We start from the raw sequence: 20711 nt of genomic DNA on the forward strand, positions 1-20711 counted from the left end.
ACTTGTAGTTTCTAAGATTTCGTGATGAGTGAGTGAGTCAGTCAGTCAATCAGTCAATGACCTTTTGCTTTTATAGATATGGATAATACATTATCTATGAACCCATCCCTATTTTGTCAGTGAGGACACAATGTCAGTGTCAGTTCCAACACAGGCAATCACGGACGTACGAGGAAGTTCCGTGAATCACTGATACTGAACTGAGCGAACACTCTGACGGAACTGTGGCTTCACTGATGTGTGAATCGACCATAAACGTGCTCTAGTAACAGTCTTCAGATATTTACTGGAATTTCGTCTAGAAAAATAACATTTTCTTCGCAAGTCAGACAGTAATGATTTTGAACTCCTATGGGGTCAAGTACGAAACACGGTGAAGAGAGAAAATCGTATTTGCTCCTAGTATTAGCTTTTCCCTTTGAAACGCCCACACGAGATCCGATTTTTGTAATCATTAACATAATAATATTAAACGCTGACAGTCTTTATCGCTCTTGCCGCGATCAAACACACTTTATTTCTTAGCAAAATCATAAATAATATGCATTCTATTATTTTTAACATTAGTGGCAATTTTCTGCCTTCAAGGTTTTGTAGGACATGTCTTTCTCCCAGACTCTACCAAAATATTAATAATCTCTTTATCAAAATTGGTTCAGATTAGTCAGTCAAAGCGTAATTACAGTGAAGTAAGTAGAGTACGTAACTCACTATTCATCATCATCTCACTAGATAGATCAACGATCTGATAATGCTCGCGGGAGATGCCTGGATGAGGGCAGCGTAGGACCAGTCATTGTAGAAGTGCTTGGAGAACGCCTTCGTGCAGCAGTGACGTCATTTGACTGAAACGACAACATCGAAAAGAGGTCTTTTCTCTATTTTGGATGGAAATGGCTTGGATTTTGGAAGCCACGATTTCACGTGTGTAGCTTTGACAAGTTAGTTCAACATAGGTACTAAAACTCACAAGATTCCCTCCGCTCCGGCGGATATTGTCAAATCGTTTCTCCCGTATTTCAATTCGCGTGGCAATTTATAAACGTGGATGTCACCCACTTGGCAGGACGGCCGCGTTTATGACGTCACGAACGGCGGTAACGCGGGAAATCCATAAATTTATTGCTACGCTCGCCCTCGCCCTAAAGGGTTCAATACAATTTTTTTGTTCACGTAGCTTGAGTTCGCGAGGGTGGTTTACATTTTACGACGGGTATATTTCTAATCTGAATCGCAGAATCGCTAAAATCAAGTGGCAGTGGGCGGGGCACATAGCTCGTAGAGCTGATGGCAGGAAAGTTCTTGAGTGGCGACCACGAGCCGGAATCAAAATCAAATCAAATCAAATCAGTTTATTTGCGTGAAAAGTGGTCTACAAGTTCTTACAATATTAAAATGTCCGCACAGTCCACCAGAAGCTGGCATGCAAATATTGTTAACATTATATTTATAACATTAAAAATTAATAAATTACATTTTGGATTTTAATTAATAACTTTTAGTGTCAATTGAATTTAATTAATAATACATAATTTAATTAGTAAATAAGTCGGTATTCATGTCAATTTTAAAGGTTAGGTACAAAATTTATTACACAGGACAAACCACTGTTTATAACAATAAAATCATCACATCGGTCAATCATAAACTAATACGAGAATATAATTAGGTATGTCATAAAACAGTCAAAATATTTGGGTTTCAACTAAAACACACGAAATCTACTGTCGAAGGATTGAAAGTATTCTTCCACAGAGTAGAACCCAGCTTGTACCAACAATGTTTTTAGTTTATTTTTAAATGGTTGCAAAGGAAGAGACTTTGTTGTTTCATCTAACCTGTTATAAATTTTTATGGCCATACAGTAAGCATTTTTACTGTACAGACTGGTAGTTTTCGCAGGGAAATTTAATCTATGTGGATATCTAGTATTAAAGTTACATTCACTACTTTTAGTCTTGAACAGAGTAAAATTTGTCTTGACAAACACACAAATCTCGTAAATGTATATACACGGGATAGTTAACAAGTTCGATTCCTTGAAAATGGGTCTACATGACGTTAGACTGTCCACGTTGTAGATTGCCCTGATACATTGTTTTTGGGATTTGAAAACTTGATTTATATGACTCGAATTGCCCCAAAGTATAACAGCATACCTTAGCAGCGAGCATACATAGCCATGATACGCCTGAATGGCTACTTTTTTGTCGCTGATTCGAGCCAATCGCCAGAGTGCATACGCAAAGGAATTAATTTTACCACATATCATGTCGATATGTATTTTCCATGAGAAGCGATCATCTATATGAATACCCAGGAAGATAGTTTGGCTGGACTCTTTAATTTCTTGATTTTCAAAAAGTATGTTTAATGATAATTTATTTCCATTTTTATTTATAAATTGAATGTATGTCGTCTTATTTAAATTTACGTGTAAGTTATTATTTTTAAGCCAATCTATTACCTTACGTATAGTGTTATTAATATCTTGGTTATAAGTTCTAGTGTCATTGCACGGTATTACCACAGATACGTCGTCAGCAAAAAGAGTGCATTTAAAGTCTATTGCATCTGGGAGATCGTTTATGTACAGCAGAAACAGCAGAGGTCCCAATATACTGCCTTGCGGTACTCCAAATTTATTTATCCTAGTATGTGATCTATATGAATTTATTACATTTTTTGGGTCAAAATTTGAAATTTCGACAGACTGCTTTCTACCATTTAAGTAACTTTGGAGCCATTTGTTTGCTATACCTCTTATCCCATAAGAATTACATTTTTTTATAAGAATATCGTGTGACACAAAATCAAAGGCCTTGCTCATATCAAAGAACACGGTGGTTACAGGTATACGCTTATCCATAAGGGACATCACATTATTTACCAATGAAAAAGCAGCTAACGATGTTGATTTGCCTTTTTGGAATCCATATTGTTCTGTCTTAATGATTTTATGCTTATCCAAGAATTTAGTAAGACGGACATGCATGGCTCTTTCGAATATTTTCGAAATGACAGGCAAAATAGATATCGGGCGGTAGTTTGCCATATTTTTCCTATCTCCCTTTTTATGAAGAGGCTTAATAATGGCAATTTTAAGCTGATCAGGAAAAGTTCCTGTAGAAAACGATAAATTAATTAAGTGGGCTAATACTGGTGCAATTTCAACTTTACAAAGTTTTAGAATTTTAGTAAGTATGCCATCATAACCAATTGATTTAGTGTCTTTGAGTGAACTTATTATTTTAATAACTTCATTTTCATCTACTGGAATTAAGAACATGCTAGAATTCGTCAAGTTCATTTGATTGATGTCAAAAGTGTCATTATTTGTGTCAGAAATTTCATTAGTCAGGTTTATATAGTAGTCATTAAATTCGTTTGATATGTCAGTGGGATTCAATATGCTATCATTATTTATTACTATTTGGTCAATATTTCTGTTTATTATACTATCACTGGTCTTGTTTTTAATTACGTCCCAAGTAGCCTTACACACATTTTTAGATTTACACAAGTAACTTTTATTTGTATGGGAAATACTTTACTTTACTTTTAGTACTTTGTATGGGAAATTTCAATCCAGTCTTTCGATTATCGATAGGTAGGGCTTTGCGATTCGATTTTTTGCCGTTTGACTAAGCCTTTTTTGTTATCGACCTCTTTTGCGATTTGTTTGTTTGTTTGCGACTGGTTTGCGATGGGTTTGCGATTTTAAAGTGCGTTTTGACTAGACCCACTGCATTCAAAGATTACCAAAAAACTAGTATCACGCCCGGGAATCGAACCAAGTAAAATCTTAAAAATTACACCCTGCATTTTTATTGCATCAATCGTTAGGGTTAGGTTAGGATGAATTCAACGCATTTTTTCCCCGGAAAAAAAAAAGGATGAAATCTCTCCAAACTTGATATAATAAATGAAAGGAAAACCATAAAATGGTAAATAGTTGAAAATAGTTTAGACCCTAATCATAACTCATACCACACAGTAGCATACCACGTCGTTAATTCCTCTATAGTATGTACCACTTACAGTACAGACACTATCACAACGATACGGAATTTTGGGACAACCTGTATTTATTATTCGACTCGCTATATTTAACGATTTTCGACTATTGATTGCCGCAACACTAATGACAGTGACATGCAGTGACATGGTGACACTAGTGACCATAGACACCAAGTGACACTTATCAACAAGTCCTGTGACCTGTCATCTGTCATGTCATGTTGATTGTTTACGCTTGGTGGTGCAATTTGTTGTAACAATCTGTAAATTAAATTAAAATCCATTTTCCATACCATGTCGGAACTTGTCGTGAAGAATGTTGATAATGCCTGTGAGACAGCAGAAGAATTCACCAGAGTATTTTATAAACAAGTGGATAACAGTCGCCACCTAACCTCAAAATTATATTTGGAAACGGGTCTATTGGTTTGGAATGGCAATGGGATCAATGGCAGTGATAAGATACAAAAATTTCTAATGGATTTACCGGCAAGCAACCACGTTTTGAAAACCTTAGATGCTCAACCTATATCAGAAAGTTTGGTGTCGAACAAATTGACCTACCTCATCCAGGCGTGTGGCGACGTGACTTATCAGAATGATGACATCAAGAAACCATTCCAGCAGACGTTCTTAATCGTAGCAGTTGATGGCAAATGGAAGATTGCGTCAGACTGTTTTAGACTACAAGTGCCGTACAGTTAACAAGGAACAGGATGTTTGCTTAATTGACTGATAAACAATAAGTTATTGTTTTGGAACAATATCTGTGAATTATTTAAGATATAAATTAAGATTTACTGGTAATACAAACAATATATGTATAAGCAATCACATTCAGTTTTACTTATTGTAGTAGAGTTCGTATAATTGCATTGTATAAAAAGGATTATTAACACTAGATTTTTATTACTGTAGTGTGCTATTATGCTTGTAGTAGCTATTGCATTGTATAATTAATACTTAGTACATTAAACGACTCGTAAAGTAAATGAATTTTTATTGTTCAATACAGAAAATATTACAATTATTATTAATTTTGTTGTGTAATTAAAATCTGGAGTAGTCTCCAAGAAAATTGTTGCACTTGGGGCAGTAATGTTTGGTTCTCTTGAATGTTGGTAGTAAGTAAGGTATTGCCCCCAAACAACACATCATACACCACCTGAAAAACAAGTGATGGTTTTAATAAACATCTTGCAAAAACTGGTATTTAAATATCTATAGCAGTTTTTCTAACTTGTTCAGCAGTAACAGCAGGTATACTTACAGAGTGCAACCGCAAATAAAGCCAGCAAACATGTGTGTCTTCTGTGTGTTTACATATTCCACTTTTGTCAAAGAGTTTTCTTTACAGATTCCACAATTGTAAAGCACTGGCCTGTCTTTGAGTGGCGCTTGCACTATAATAGTCTGTTGCACCACAGGTAGCTGCTGGTTTGCAGTAGGTTCATTGGTTACTGTGTAAGGTGGAGGGGGTTCCCGGCTGTAGTTAACTGTTTCTGAATCAATAATTATTTCTGCAGGAGAAGCATAGCTTGGCACACTATGATTACCACTATTTATTGTCACATCTCTTGGATTTGAATCCATTTTGAACAGAGGTGAATTTGTGAACTCTTGACTACATAATATTGCTTATGTGCTTGATGATAAACAGCGAGTTGTTATCTCTTATCACTTAGTCACCATTGGTATTTTCTTGTTATCACTTTTTGATAAGTGTCTAACAGATAAATAGAAGTAGGTACTTTTGTTCGTATGAACTATAATAATAAAACCATTGTCTAAATAAAGAAATTTGGCTTTACTTAATTACATTTGTTATCATTTTCGACTCGGTACTGATGCTGTTGTAAGCTAAACCTTCTTTAGAATACATATAAAATAGTCAGCCTTACCATCAAAGGCAACAGGAAGTGGTGTAACTGAAATGACCATTGCACCACTTAAAAAAATATATGTAATATGATTGTTTTGTTAATAAAGAATGAATTTAACAGCATTTAAAGGTAAAGGAATGCATGAGGCATGATGTTAAATGAAGTCATAGTAATTAGTATATTAATCTGAAGATGTTATAAAAATGTAAGTAAATAGGCAGAAAAAACATGTTGGATAATGTGAAAAAATATATTTCAGTGGGAATGTATGTATGCTTATTGAAACAATGCAAAAACAGTCAGTCAGTAATAATACATATTAATTTACTAAAATGACATTAATTTTGCATTTTAAATATTTATTTAGGAAGTTATGTATAAATAACATAATAAATAAATTATCCTAGATACAATCATTGAAAATTTTATAGATAGTGTTTCATTACAAATAGTACTTAGGTTTACAAGCCTAGTAAAGTAAATACTTTTGAAAAGGTAGAATAAACCTATTTCAAATAAACAAAAAAAAGTTACCAAAACTAGAAAGCCTTTGGACATAAATAGTTGCATCTTACACAACAAGAATTATGAAATAGTATATTTTTATCATATAAACCATCACATTAGCAATGCCTTATGTATTTAAGGCATTTTACATATCAGGCCATACAGTAGGTCGAACCTTCGTAGTTGCACCCTTTTCTATTAGATCTAACTGGCTTAACACTTGTTACTTTTTCCAATAAAAGTGTTGCAGTTAGGGCAGTAATGTTCAGCATCCTTGAATGTATCAAAGCAGTACGGAACAAGGCCCAAGCAGCACAGAGAGCAAAACCTGTTGACAATTAAACAGTTTGTTAGTTTTTGTAATATTAGAACAAATAATTAATTTAATTTGCCAGATTAATCCATACTTACATTGTGATTACGCAAACTGAACCAGCAACCAAATGAGTGTGCCAAGCTGTCGTGTATGTGACTCTGGTTGTGACAACTTTGTTGCAGTTGAAGCACGTAACCGTGGTGGGCTCGGTGCCTACTGCCGGAGACAAGACTACTCCGATGGGCACGCCGGGCGGTGGTGGAGGAATGCCACTCATTTGCGGCTGCGTGCTGGTCACTACATTAGGCGAATGCGGATGGGGGTAGACTCCGGGAGCGGTGAATTGTTTTAGGGGCGGTTGTGCGTATGGCCCCGGTGGGATAGGCTGAGCGTGAGGCTCACCCGCAGGGGCCACGAATCCATAATGTGGATTACCAACCACTGCAGAATAAGGTGGCGGAAGATCTTCAGGGGCAGATGCCGTCGAGACTTGATTGTTCTCCATTTCTCCGACACTATAATTTTGGTTTGAAGCCAGAATAGGTTCCAACAATAGAATTTATATTTCTGTGAAAATAATAAAGTGGAACTACTAATTTTTCAAGCACAAGATCGAGTTACAATGAAATTTTAGTGATGTTTTTCGTGTAATGCGTAAACGTGAGGAAAACAATGATAAAAATATGACGTCATTGCTATGTCATGTCAGCTGTAAACCATAGATTAAAAATATTTGAGTTTTTTTCTTTTTTTCCATAATAAAACATTAACTTGAGCCACTCTACTTCGGCCACAGTTCCAGCTATCCATTTCCGGTCATGTCGTATCGTCGTTTTATCGCAAAGAGGAGAGCAAGGGGAAAAACGGAAAAGGGTAGCTGGAGGTATGGCTGAAAGTACATGTAAGTCGCCAAAGAGTGAAGTTACATACTTCGGAAAGTTGTCGCTTTACGATATTAACCACACAGCAGTATATCTTACAACTACACTCGTAAGCAAATGTATGGAATCACTTACATGAAGTTGTTTCGACGCGATCTTGTGCACTAATGAATTTGTTAGTAACAAAAAAGTGACATCATTTTAAAGATTAAACTTTTAACTTTAAATTGATACCAAATTCATTTAAATCATACCAGCATTTAAAAAGATATCCCGGCTGATGAGAAGAAGTAAGGAAAAAGACATGTATCAATTGTTTGATACGTCGCGAGTTGCGGCCTATTTACCCCCTATAAAAGCACGTGTTTTCGGATTTTGCTGTCACACGTTGATCCATACACATATCCGCTTCTTTTGACACTTTACCTGTATGGGATTCTACACCTTCAGAAGCAGCAAAAATCGTTGCACTATTGCAAGAAGGGCTCAGCCAGTGGGCTGTCTCACGTCAGCTCCACATAAGCCAGTCCTGGGTTTCGAAAGTTTTAAAACGTTTTCGGGAAACTGGTGACTTTATCCCGAGACCAAGTTCTGAACAGCGCCGGTGCACATCGCAGAGGGATGACCGTTTTTTCATGTCAACCTCTCTATGAAATCGTCATTTGACTGGTATCGACGTCCAGCAAGAGCTCAGAAATGTTCGTAGAATAGCTATTAGCAAGTGGACACTTCGTCTAAGATACTTATAAGCAATAGAATTTGACTCCAAAAAGGCCTGCCACAGGCTCGAAACTGACGGCAGGTCACCGATAAGCACGCTTTCAATTTGCTCGTACACATCTCGATGGGAAGTCGAGCAAGCCACCTCCATAAGCCACTGTTTCAGCAAACCAGCACTGTACAAATCGCTCCCCAGGCCGCCTATAGACCCGACCTCTTCGACTGCTGCACTGCAAACACAGTCTGCATTCATCGGAGAACAGAACTCGCCTCCATTACTCGCCTCGCCTCGCCTCCCGAAAGCGTCTTAAAACTTTCGAAACCCAGGACTGGCTTATGTGGAGCTGACGTGCAACAGCCCGCTGGCTGAGCCCTTCTTGCAATAGTGCAACGATTTGTGCTGCTTCTGAAGGTGTAGAATCCCAGGTAAAGTGTCAAAAGAAGCGGAGATGTGTGTGTATGGATCAACGTGTGACAGCAAAAATCCGAAAACACGTGCTTTTATTGGGGGTAAATAGGCCGCAACTCGCGACGTATCAAACAGTTGATACATGTCTTTTTCCTTACTTCTTCACATCAGCCGGGATATCTTTTTTAATACCGGTGTGATTTAAATGAATTTGGTATCAATTTAAAGTTAAAAGTTTAATCTTTAAAATGGTGTCACTTTTTTGTTACTAATAAATTCGTTAGTACACAAGATCGCGTGGAAACAACTTCATGTAAGTGATTCCATACTTTTGCTCGCGAGTGTAGTAAATAAATCTAAATAAATTATTTATCAGTGCCAAACCAAGGTAAAGGAAGAAGTTAACAGAAAATCTTTTTTGATAGCTTACACGTTTTTTCTAATAAGAATACAATTTAGGGAGACATTTATCTCACGTAATAATAGGACTTTGTGGAACACTGTCGCTCGACATTTGCCTTGTTCACACTACCCAGAGTGTGAAGTAATAATTATGTTGACTAGCGACATGTCGCGATACGTTTGATCGTCTGCAATGGCGGGCTAACGTAACGCCTTGTCATGCCATGCCATGTCTGCCGAGCCGAAAAGTAGAATTCGTGTCGAATGATAGAGTCACAGTACCTACGGCTAGCACGAAAAACTTTAGAGTTCGTATCTAGATACACCTGGTTTGACCCCACGGTCTTGTATTATGCCCGGGTCGATTCTATTTTTCTACTTCTGTCATCATGCAGATAAAGTGTTGGCATTTAAATGCATTAAGAATCTACATTTCTTTCTGCAGTGCTACTAAAACCTACAAAGAATACTATAGCCTGACCAGGAACATAAAAACCCTCGCCATGTTGCGGAAAATTAATGGTACTAATTTCTTTTAATGGCAACAGTAACTGAAAACTTCATTGACATGTCACCTTGCATGTCAGTCTATTGCTGTCAAAGTGTAAACAAACTTTATTTTAAATGTGCGCAATTGATTTTGTGAATTAAATTGCTAAAATCTTTTTATAGTCGTGAAAGAAAAGTGGTTCACAATGTGTTAAAGTATTTGTCGAAGAGAAATACTAAGGATTCGGACAATATTTTCATTGAATAATTTTTCCGACAAAGGTTGTCAAATTGACTGACATGTTTATCGTATAGTACAGTCAACTATGAAAATTAGCTGTGGTTTGTTTCAACTACCTATTTTAAAGTTTTTTGTCACTTTGTAAGTATTGAATTTTATGGAATTGGGAAAGAAGTACCGAGTTTGAAGCGTTCATGAGCAGACATTGTAGTTGAATATTCAAGTTCAGAATTTGATTATTGATGAATAATAATAAAATCCTACTTGCTCGATTGATGGTTTCATTTAATTTATTTAAACCAGTTTACCTATAATATAATACGTTTTTGTTAATTTATGAAAATATTAAATAAGCCTATAATCCTGAATCCTGATACATAAAGTTAGCCTATTAATTTAATACAGGTACGACTGTACCCAGTGTTGCACTATCAAATGCAATTGAAGCGCCTCTATGCCAGGGTTTTTATGTTCCTGGTCAGGCTATACAACTGATTGAATGTCATTATTAAAGTAAGTAAAGTAGTACGTTTTGGTTTTTATTGAAACCGACCGAATTGTTGGATAATAGTCTGGTTTTGCGGTGGTGGGCTCTGTTGAGTAACAGCTTCGCGCGCGGCCGCGGCTGTCGCGCAGTGACTGGACGCTCCGCGACGACCGCGCGTGCGCCGCTTGCACCTTTTCGTTGCAATAACGATACGAAACGCTTTTAAAACATTTGAAAAACATTCAAAATAATATTGATATTAAACAGTTAAACCAAACATTAGAGAAACGAAATCGTCAATTATTTGAATCAGTGAAAATACAGTGATACGCCGGTCGCCGATATCAGCAAAATTAAGTAGGTAATGTTTACTAATAAAATTATGTAATCCTACTAGATCTTCAGTTGCAAAAACTGTTCTGCGTACTCGTACGTATAGTTAAACTTAAACTGGCTGACATATTTGGAGAAAACATTAAATATGTATAAAATACAAAAGGATTTTATTTAGTAGTGGCTTTATTATTTTCTATTTACATAATTATCAATAATTGACATTAATTGATTTGTTAAATGAAATAATTAAGTTCGTCATAATAGTACTTAGTATATTTACATGTCTTAACTCCCATCGTAATGGCATGAAAGTTACTAGTACATATTTAAATTTCTAATGTAAGTGATTTACTCCAAGTAAAACTTATTTCCTTAGGTAATGTTTTGCCCCAGTACTGTCAGTTTACAGAACACGATACACTATATAGGTATAAATCTATGTAGATCGTAGTTAACATTGCAATATGCAACAATGTATACCAAGTTAATTATTTGTGCCTATAGGTATGAAACTTAGTAGGTAAGTTAGTAAGTATTGTTGATTGTAAATCTGGTAGTCGTAGAATTCCATGCACTCATTTTTAAATTAAATTATCTACGGGTCTCGTCACTCATGTAATTAGTGGTTTACAGGTGACAAAAGACAAAGGAAATACGTAATAATTAGCAAGAAATCGTCTGAATAGATCTTTTCCCAACCATGTGACATGAAGCACACAATAATGATTAGCATAACGAGTCTAGATACCGCGGAAAAGCGCACTTCATGTCACGTAGCACTCGCGAGGAACGCGAAGGGAAGTGTTTTTCAGAGCAATCGCTAAGGGTTGGCAATAAGTAACAAAAACAATAATTATCATATGAAATGAACTATGAAAATAAACAATCTTACCAAATTTTGAGGATTCAAATGTGTTCAGATATGTTATGTACTCCGAAAGAAAACGTTTTTTTAAAAAACGCAATTTTATTGTTGTATTTTGTTATTATTACATATTTTGTTCGTCCATAACAGATTAAGTTACAATTTTTAATGGTAATGACCGTTATATTATATCGCTACAGATTTTGCAGCTTATAAGCACCTTGGTGTATAAATTGGTTAAAATATTGGCTTTTGAATTGAACGGAGTAGGTAGGTACTTACGTGATATAGAGGTAATATTGTCAATATTAGAAGATGTTCATCACATATTATAGTTATTTAGGCCGGGTTCTTACAAGATTAAAACGTTACTTGCAGATTGAAACTTTATTTTCGTAATCATACTCATAGAAGCCCACAACTTGTCATAGTTACAAAGTTAGAAAACAAAAAGGTAATCATAGTAAGCCGGGTCTCCAGCGCGTTTTGCCCTACACAATCAACAAAAGCATCTCAACGTTCAAAAAAATTGCCTACAAAAAATGTTTAATGTTGATATATTGAAAACTAGCTGACCCGGCGAACTTTGTTCCGCCTTAATAGCAATAAATAAGCAGACTTTTTTTTTAATTTCGAACGGGATAAAAAGTATCCTATGTCCTTCTCCTGGCTCTAAACTACCTCCCTGACAATTTTCAGCTAAATCGATTCAGCCGTTCTTGAGTTATAAGCGAAGTAACTAACACGACTTTCTTTTATATATATAGATAGATATAGAAATGGCAGCCCTTGCCGTATCTATAGGCTACGCTGACCGACCGTGGTCGCAGCGCAGGGATACTATTATCCGCTCACGTAAGATCATAGCCGCTTATCTTTCACTTACGTAACTCGTTCCAGGAGTTTCCAGGTGTACAATCACATTATATAAGACATGGCAATATACCCTAACACAGTGTACAAATAAGTCTAGTAGACACTAACTTTTTGAGCATTTAGGAGACTTTTTCATTTGTCACTGTAAAACATGAATTTCGTAGGAGACTGACGCGTTGATGTCTTTTGGATCGACGCAGCTATGCGAAGCTTTTTTAACATGCATAATTCGTATGATTTTACCTAATATGTTGAAATATTGGTGTTAAAATAATATAATTTATTATTTAATATAAATAAATAAAAATAAAATTGTGTATTGAACGCGGAACCGGTTAATATATTTCCTAAGCTATCGTCAAAAACTTCTAGAATATTAATACTAGTTGTAGTTACAATAACTAAACATGTGTCCAGTAAAATTTCAGTTACAGTTCCAGTTAAAGTTACACATTAAAAATCCGGCTTGCGAGTATTGAAATATTCTTCAATCTAAATATATAAAAGGAGAAACTGACTGACTGACTGACAGATCAACGCACAGCCTAAACGGCTAAACGTAGGCACTTGAAATTTGGAAGGGACGTAGCTTAGGTACCGTAGAGGTGCACTAAGAAAGGAATTCCCGAAATTCCCACGGGAACGGGAATTAGCGGGAAAAACGGGATTCACGCGTACGAAGTCGCGGGCGGCCGCTAGTATAAAATATGAATGTAAATTTTGATTTTAATAGGTATCAATTTTATTCATTTAATAACCAGTTACTGTTCCTTACCTGATTTTTTGAAAGATTTGACAAATCTACATACTTACGTAATTGTAATAGCACCTGTTTTGCAACCAATATGAAATAAATAAGAAATAAATAAATAACTTTATTTCAGTGACAAAGTTTCTTATAACTAAAAACAAAGGTATAGGCCAGTAGAATTAGCTTTTAAATCGGAAATAATTCCTACAAAAAAAAAATTGCTTTAATGGCTTCATTAGTTGGCCATAAAGACTCTCCTAGGTTTTCGACTTCGACGGAGTTGTGCTTAAGTGGTGGGGGCCCCCGAAAGTGGCGCTTTTTGGTTTTCCGGTTATACCGCGTAAAGGACTTACCCTATCGAAAAGTGGTCTTCATGACGGTTGAAGAGCATTTAATCCTGCATTAAATAAGACCAAATTCATATGTTTTGGACAAACCGTTCTCGTGCAAATGTTCGGAAAAGTAGAAAATATGTGTATAATTAATGACCCTCTCCACGTCCACAAAGGTCTCAATTATGGTAGGGTTCGTTTGTTTGGAGCACCAAAGTGCGCGGTCGGTGAAAGTGCGCGTCGAATAATATCGAGAGCGAGCACGCGCGAACGCAACCGGCTCATTGCCACTTGTTATTTACATTTTAAGCAAAATGCGAAATAGGTTGCACTACTGCTGATTGGGTCACGAATGTTTGTTTAATTGCACGTTACCTATTTTAGTTTTATGACGTAGGTACTTCCTCTAGCCATCGAGTTGCATGACTTGCATGATGCATGTACAAAAGGTAGAATATAAATTCTTGGCAAATGGAAATTTGTTTAGGTATTTATCTAAATGACAATACGATGAGTTTAATCGCAATTTTCACACTAGCAATTCAATTGGCAAATATTATACACATTATTTATGACGGTGTCAAAACAGTTGAATCTTTACATTAAAGTTATTGTTTACAATAATTGCCATGACTGATGTATGTAAATTGATTTGTTTCACCAATTTATTCTGTCCCTCTAACATACTGACACACTAACATTTCTTAATAGTTATGCAGTATGCTGATCGTAATTAATATAATAACTGTGTAAGTGTCAATGTTGACTCATTAATTTAATATCTAAAATTCAGTTGGCGATTTAAAAACAATAACTTAATCTTAAGGTATTTATTAAACCATTAGATTAGCATTTATTTACAAAACGAAATATTAATTTGGGTGTGGTAAATATATTTTTAGGGATCTTTGAATCAATGTCGATAATTCAAACCTTTACTAAGTTCCAAGTAGGTTAAAACGAGTGCGAACGATGCGAATTTGGTACTCAATTCATCTTACTGAATTTTTATGCAAATTGTATTATTACTAATCTAAAATTGAAATTTTGTCGTTTCCAGTAACCAACGGATTTTATTTAATTGACTGTTATTTATTTGAGAATCAGTGAAGTGTGACTAGTGTTTGTGGACTGATTGTGAATTTCAAAACTGAGGCGTTTGGTGCAGTGTCAACGTTTGTAGTCGGGGACATAATAGCTGAAGATGCGAGTGCGGTGGTGGCGCGCAGCGCTTCTGTGCGCTTGCGCGCTGGTCCTTCGAAGTGCTGCGCTGCCGCCTGCAACCCTTGGCGACGTTGTTGCGAATGCTGCTACCAGTCTTAATTCTATGAAGGTAATTATAATATCTATTTCTACCTCGTAATGATGTAATGGTTAGTGTTGACGCTGTCGACTAGCTCATTGTCTGGTTCGATTTATTTATTTCAGCTTTAATACCATATAATCAGTATATTGTGGCGAACCTAATGCCATAATGGTTATTTAATGATTTGCTGTTGCTAATTTTATTTCGTAATTTTAGTCTAGGTAATTGATTTAAGAACCTCCAAACCTAAATCACCTAGAGATGCAAATAGAGGCAAAATATTGTTGTCAATCTTGTTGTCAAAATTGTCAATCAAGCCACGATAGCCGAACGGTGAAGAGGTCGGACTGCAGGGCTAAGATGCGCGCCGTGATAAACTGCTATCGCGGCGTTATATCGATTTTGACGTCACTATATCGTTTTATCTACCGGCGCTAACATGGCACCCCGAAAATTATCATGTCATCTGTCAAAATGTGATAGTGATAGATTTGTTTTTTTTTTGTGATAAACCTGGCAAGCCCTAACATGAAGCGCTAACTATATCATATTTTGACATCACGATAGGATAGGATGTGGTGTTTTTATCGTCTTCGATCCTTGCCCACGATAGCAAGACGATAGGAGATTAACTTTTTTGCAAGCTACTTTAACTCTATTTATTTATCATTTATAATGGTAAATGACATTTTACGACTAATTTGAGGCTAGTAAAATTCAAAGAAAGGAATCTAGCACCTTTGTGATACTTTTACTTCTAGGTGGAGATTGAGTTCTAGTTCAAGAGTTTATCAGTGTGAGGCGAATCTTGCGACAGTTTATAATCGCTAGCTGCAAAATCTTAGTGCTCCCACAGTCCCACCCACATATTAATTATTACATTACCTACCTTGTAAAATAACCATTACTTACCTACTTAGGTAGGCAGTCAACAGTACATCAGACAATACATATTAAGTTGCAAATGTCGTGAGATACCCCACAGTGTTTAGCTTGATTTAAGTACCTACTGTCATCTGTACATAATCTTGTAAAATTATTGAAAATGGGGCGGAATGTGGTGACCGAGCTTCTTGTGTCTACATCAAACAGTGGCAAGGTCATTGTCAGAAATTAGCATTGGGTGGGATGTGTAATCAAACTTGCTATAATAACAATGAGAATAAATGAATTTTACTAATTTTATAACTTGATGGTGATACCATACATACATTCCACATTACTATCAATCTAATTCCTCCATGTGGTCTTTTTTAAGGGCTTTAATGTGACAGGATGATAATCTTGTACAATTTATTCCATTATAATAAATTCATCATCATCTCAGCCATAGGACGTCCACTGCTGAACTTAGGCCTCCCCCAATGCTTTCCATGTTGCCCGATGGGGCAGCAAGGTTCTGGGGTGGAGGCCGGGTACCGGAATACGCAGCGTGGGACGTCCACCCACAAGGTGGACCGACGACATCATAATGGTAGCAGAAAGGCGCTGGACGCAGGCAATAAATTCATTATTGCAGTGTAATTTCAAAATAATTCAACCATTATTTACAAAATCTTTATTTGGAAAACTTTTGTTTTACAATAGCTATTTATAATTTCAAATACAAACAGAATTCCATGAATTGGTTAGCCTAGCCAGTACCCTTGAAGTTTTTCTTGCTGATTGTTATTGTAAATTTTCATGATAGTGAGCAAGACTTGATTATATCTCCTTTAGAATGAAATAATCACTCATAATCCCACACTTCTTCATCCACTGTCTGAAAAAAGAAAGAATATTATTTAAACACAATTATAAATATTACAATTACATAAACAGTTCATAAATAGAAACATTTACTTAATCCTATTTGTATTTTAAGTTTACATACAAAATATTGATCACAGTATTATTACACGGTGAAAGAACTATGTGAAATAAATATAGGAAAGAAGGTGAAAGCTTATTTGTAGGAATAAAGATATTTTTCCTTTTCTCCGGTGCTGTTACTTATGAAAATCAAGATCTGCGGAGTATAGCTAATATTTTAGACTTTAGGTACTTACTTTGCTACTTATGAGTGTAACTTTATTTCTCAAATCTCAATAAACTTTCTGACTGCTTCATGTAAGTTGAATAATTACTGTAAACCTCGCATTATGGGGTAGGTAGTGGAGTTCGGTTATTCTGTTAATTTTGAAGACTTCATTCTTTAATACTATCGGTATGATTAGGAATTCTTCATTGTTTTTCATTAACTCGGTTATCTCTTCGTTTGATATTTTCCGTACTTTAGAAATATTAAAAATAAGACTGGAAACATAAAAATACAATTTTAAAAACACAAACAAATACAATCAAGCAGTCATGTAATGTCAACAAAATTGACATAACTTTTTTTTAATGACGTTCTCACTGCTTTAAGATATGTGTTTTTAGCCGAATTAGTAGCAGAAATGAACGAGATTGAACGAATGAGCTAAAATATTTCAAGGTTGGCCAACATAATAACGCAATTTTTTCTTAATATGGCAACAATTCGGTTATCACGCGATAGCGGTCGATAGACTTTTCTATCGATGGTTCCATGTTAGGGAAAATGATAAAATTATCTACGTGATCGAAAATTGTCTTATCATATCATGTCATTGTCGATGCGCGCATCTTAGGCCTACTGGCCGACTCGTGATCCGAGGAACGCGGGTTCGGTCCCCGCCGCCGCTCGACTATTGTGGTGAGCTCACTCGTGACACAAGCATATTTAGCTTAGTACGAGGGGCTAACGGGAGTATTAGTAATTTGTGTAATAACAAATTACTAATAATCTTTTCAAAGAAAAAAAAAACTGTGTTTATGTTTATATAGGTTAAGTATCGTATGAAATTTAAATGGCTGCATTGCTCCTAGACACGTGATAAGTGTAGCTCTTCATTACATTATTTCGCATGACTATTTCGTGGCTTGTGCAACTATGGGTACTGCCGAATTTTAATGGCGGATTCACGTATTTTGGAAGGTTCTAAGATCCATCAGAATTCAGATTCCTTCTGCACGTTCCGTTACATCAAGCCATTGCGTCGTAATCGAGGCCCTGCTCCATAAAGCGATTTCGATATATTTGGTTTTAGCAGTAACTTCTCACACGACGTTAAGTATATACCTAGTACTAAACATAATTATGTATGGCCTGTTAAAGAGCCATAAATAGATCTGCCACTAGAACTCATGCAGTTCCCTCCTTTGGGTTCGTCCAGGCAGTATACATAAATAATAATATGTTTACATCAGACAAAAATACTAACTAATACCTAAAACACACATAGGCCAAGTTTAAAATACATACCAGTATGCAATATTTAGACAGAGCCGGACAAATTACAACTTGGTTCAAAGAACAAGAACAAAAATGTCTTATGTGGCACTGACACGAGATACTGATTAAAATGAGTTTAGACTAGATATTTAGTTATAAATAAATTAAACTGATATTCGAAAATGTTTTACCACAGAATAATAATAGGTACCTACTACAGAATATGGATGCCTGCTGATCCAAAAGGAGCTGTGCTTGTTACACACAACAGAATGCCGCATGCACTTATAAACTTATAAACTGCTGCAGTTGTAACTATTCCCCATTAATATTTTATTCACAGTCTACTTTAGTATTAGGTCGTTACATAAATACCTAAGTGGAATGCCTACTTTACTAAATTCGTAGTTGTTTCACCTTGTAAGCCGCCTGAAAAGTTTGGCCCGGCTTGCAGATGCGTCAGACAGATTTCACGGTGAAGCAACACGTCTGAGTGTCTGCCGGAGCCGATGCCGCCAAAACCCAGTTACGCAAGCATGACGTCAGTGACATCAGTCCACCCACATTATCGTAGTCATAGCCCTTTGACTGATTTCTACCATATCCTGGTTACTTGCACAAGTTTCCATGTTTGCAATTTAGCTCTTGTGCGATAAGATGAGCGCGAGGAAATTGTTGAAATTTTCCCTTTCACGTAGGTTTTCTCATTATATTTTGCAATACACATTAAGAAAACGTATTGTTTTCGAAAATGGCGTTATTTACTATTGAATATTACACAGATTATATCATTATCATCATTAGACATGCTAGAATTGCATGTGTTTTCCCAACGCGCGGACGCTCGTGTGATTTCAGTACGGAAACTAACCTTTAATTACGAATTGATCGTCATTAAATATTGGGTACGGACGTATTATTACAATGAGGTCCTAAGTAGTTAGGATAAAAGTTATCTATTCGTACCTACAGCCTAAACACTATTGCAATTTAAAATAAATATCTTTCACGTTGCTGTTACATTATCGGGCGTCGAGCATCCTGAAAGAGCGAGTCCAAGCTCTATCAATCACTAGACCACAGGTTTGTTAATATGTGGTAAACACCAGGTAGTAAGTGGTCTAGCATCTCTTTATTTAGGCTAATCTCCACTCTTTACCTACATTTTGCTGAAAACGAAATCATAAACGACTTCTTTTAGTAATCTGTCATAGATTCACCATCATCAACGTGGTAATAACACATATTGGATTGCGATGTTTTTGCATTATAAATCCACATGACCCGCCTTCATAATGTCGAAGGATAATATAATCGATTTATTATACAAGATGGGCCTATTAGCCTGCCCAGTCATTTCGACACATGGCTACGTGAAGATCACTTTCCCCTACATGGAGAAACAATTGCTGCCATAAATATTTTATTAGTCCCATAAGGTCTTCGAGTTGATATTATTAATTAACAGTAGGTACTTGCTTATATACTCTTCAATGGTAATGTATTAACAATTAATCAATTTAATTGATATTTATTGGTGTTTCGAATTAAGGAATTCTTGTTAAAATTTTGTTGTAAAAAATGATGAACAAAAATCTTTTGAAAGACTTGAGAATCAAGGGAGTTGAAAAAAGGGTGGTATTCAACAAGCACTTCCAGTTTAGCTACTAAATCTACCTAGGTTTGTAGGCATTGTAGCTTTAAACCTAAGCTTTAAACGTAAATGACTAATTTATTAAATGAATTCCAATCATCTTTAATATAAATTACTGAAGTAGATATTATTATACAGATAGAGTCATTAAACGTAAATGACGCTGCCTCGCGGTGTTCCGCTGTAGCTACTTTGAATTCAGTTAGTAGCAAACGTACAACGTAATTATTTATTACATCAACTTTGTAAGTTTATCCTAATAATCAGAAGATCAGTTTACTTTGAGATTTGGTGACAGATCTCGAGTAATGGCGAGTTATTGTTGGATTGGTATCATAAAACCACGGAATCGGGCACAATTCATGAACAACTCGTGTCCCTGAATTTAGCCTATTTGCTTACATTCTTTGGGCTTTTCGTGGACACTTGAGCGAGATAAGTGGTATGTAGATTACTATCCGCACTGCCAGTATAAAGTGTTTTGTTGGACGTCTCAAGCATAATTAGAGGATCTGGAGCGTAGCTGTAATCAAATACTTGTATAGCAACTTCAGAAAACAAGTTTCAAATACCTTTGTTAAGAATTGACAAATTAAATTTTATTAGCTACATATACTAACTGCATATAATGTTAATTTAATGCATTGAACTATACATTTGTTACTTTTAATATGTAACGTGGTTACACAAGGTATGGTTGAAAATTATTTTTATAAGTAAATTCATGAATAAATAATTTATTTTTAAGTCTTCTTAGTTTTTCTTTCAGAATATTAGTTAGTCAAAACAGAAGCTGTAGTATGTACTTATCTCTCTCTCTCTATTTAAGATTATTCAGGAAACTGAAAATGTAATTTCGGTAAGGAAACTAACTACAAAGTCAAAGAAATAATAGTAAGTGATTGCAGACTATTATATTCATTCTCTTTTAATTTACTTAC

General features: G+C 35.7%; 3 protein-coding genes and 1 long non-coding RNA gene across 4 annotated transcripts; 1 reads left to right on the forward strand and 3 right to left on the reverse strand.

The window, feature by feature from the left end:
- Positions 1-4234: 4234 nt before the first annotated feature.
- On the forward strand, positions 4235-5012 carry Nxt1 (NTF2-related export protein 1). Its single transcript, XM_028303214.1, has one exon. It carries the CDS (start codon positions 4315-4317, stop codon positions 4723-4725), a length of 411 nt encoding a protein of 136 aa, XP_028159015.1. The 5' UTR covers positions 4235-4314; the 3' UTR covers positions 4726-5012.
- LOC114351869 (lipopolysaccharide-induced tumor necrosis factor-alpha factor homolog) lies at positions 5004-5802 on the reverse strand. Its single transcript, XM_028303213.1, has 2 exons — positions 5291-5802; positions 5004-5185 (listed from the first exon to the last, which is right to left on the reverse strand). The coding sequence occupies exons 1-2, from the start codon at positions 5611-5613 to the stop codon at positions 5071-5073; spliced, it is 438 nt and encodes a 145-aa protein (XP_028159014.1). The 5' UTR covers positions 5614-5802; the 3' UTR covers positions 5004-5070.
- A 337-nt stretch (positions 5803-6139) lies between these two features.
- On the reverse strand, positions 6140-7425 carry LOC114351867 (lipopolysaccharide-induced tumor necrosis factor-alpha factor homolog). Its single transcript, XM_028303212.1, has 2 exons — positions 6822-7425; positions 6140-6738 (listed from the first exon to the last, which is right to left on the reverse strand). The coding sequence occupies exons 1-2, from the start codon at positions 7229-7231 to the stop codon at positions 6624-6626; spliced, it is 525 nt and encodes a 174-aa protein (XP_028159013.1). The 5' UTR covers positions 7232-7425; the 3' UTR covers positions 6140-6623.
- A 7890-nt stretch (positions 7426-15315) lies between these two features.
- LOC114351884 (uncharacterized) lies at positions 15316-17468 on the reverse strand. The gene is made up of 2 exons (XR_003655815.1): positions 16870-17468; positions 15316-16583 (listed from the first exon to the last, which is right to left on the reverse strand). It is a non-coding gene; the product is annotated as an uncharacterized LOC114351884 (long non-coding RNA).
- Positions 17469-20711: the final 3243 nt, after the last annotated feature.

Source organism: Ostrinia furnacalis, unplaced genomic scaffold, assembly GCF_004193835.3.
Source record: "Ostrinia furnacalis isolate ACB-3 unplaced genomic scaffold, ASM419383v2 OfSCF1217, whole genome shotgun sequence".
NCBI lineage: Eukaryota > Metazoa > Arthropoda > Insecta > Lepidoptera > Crambidae > Ostrinia > Ostrinia furnacalis.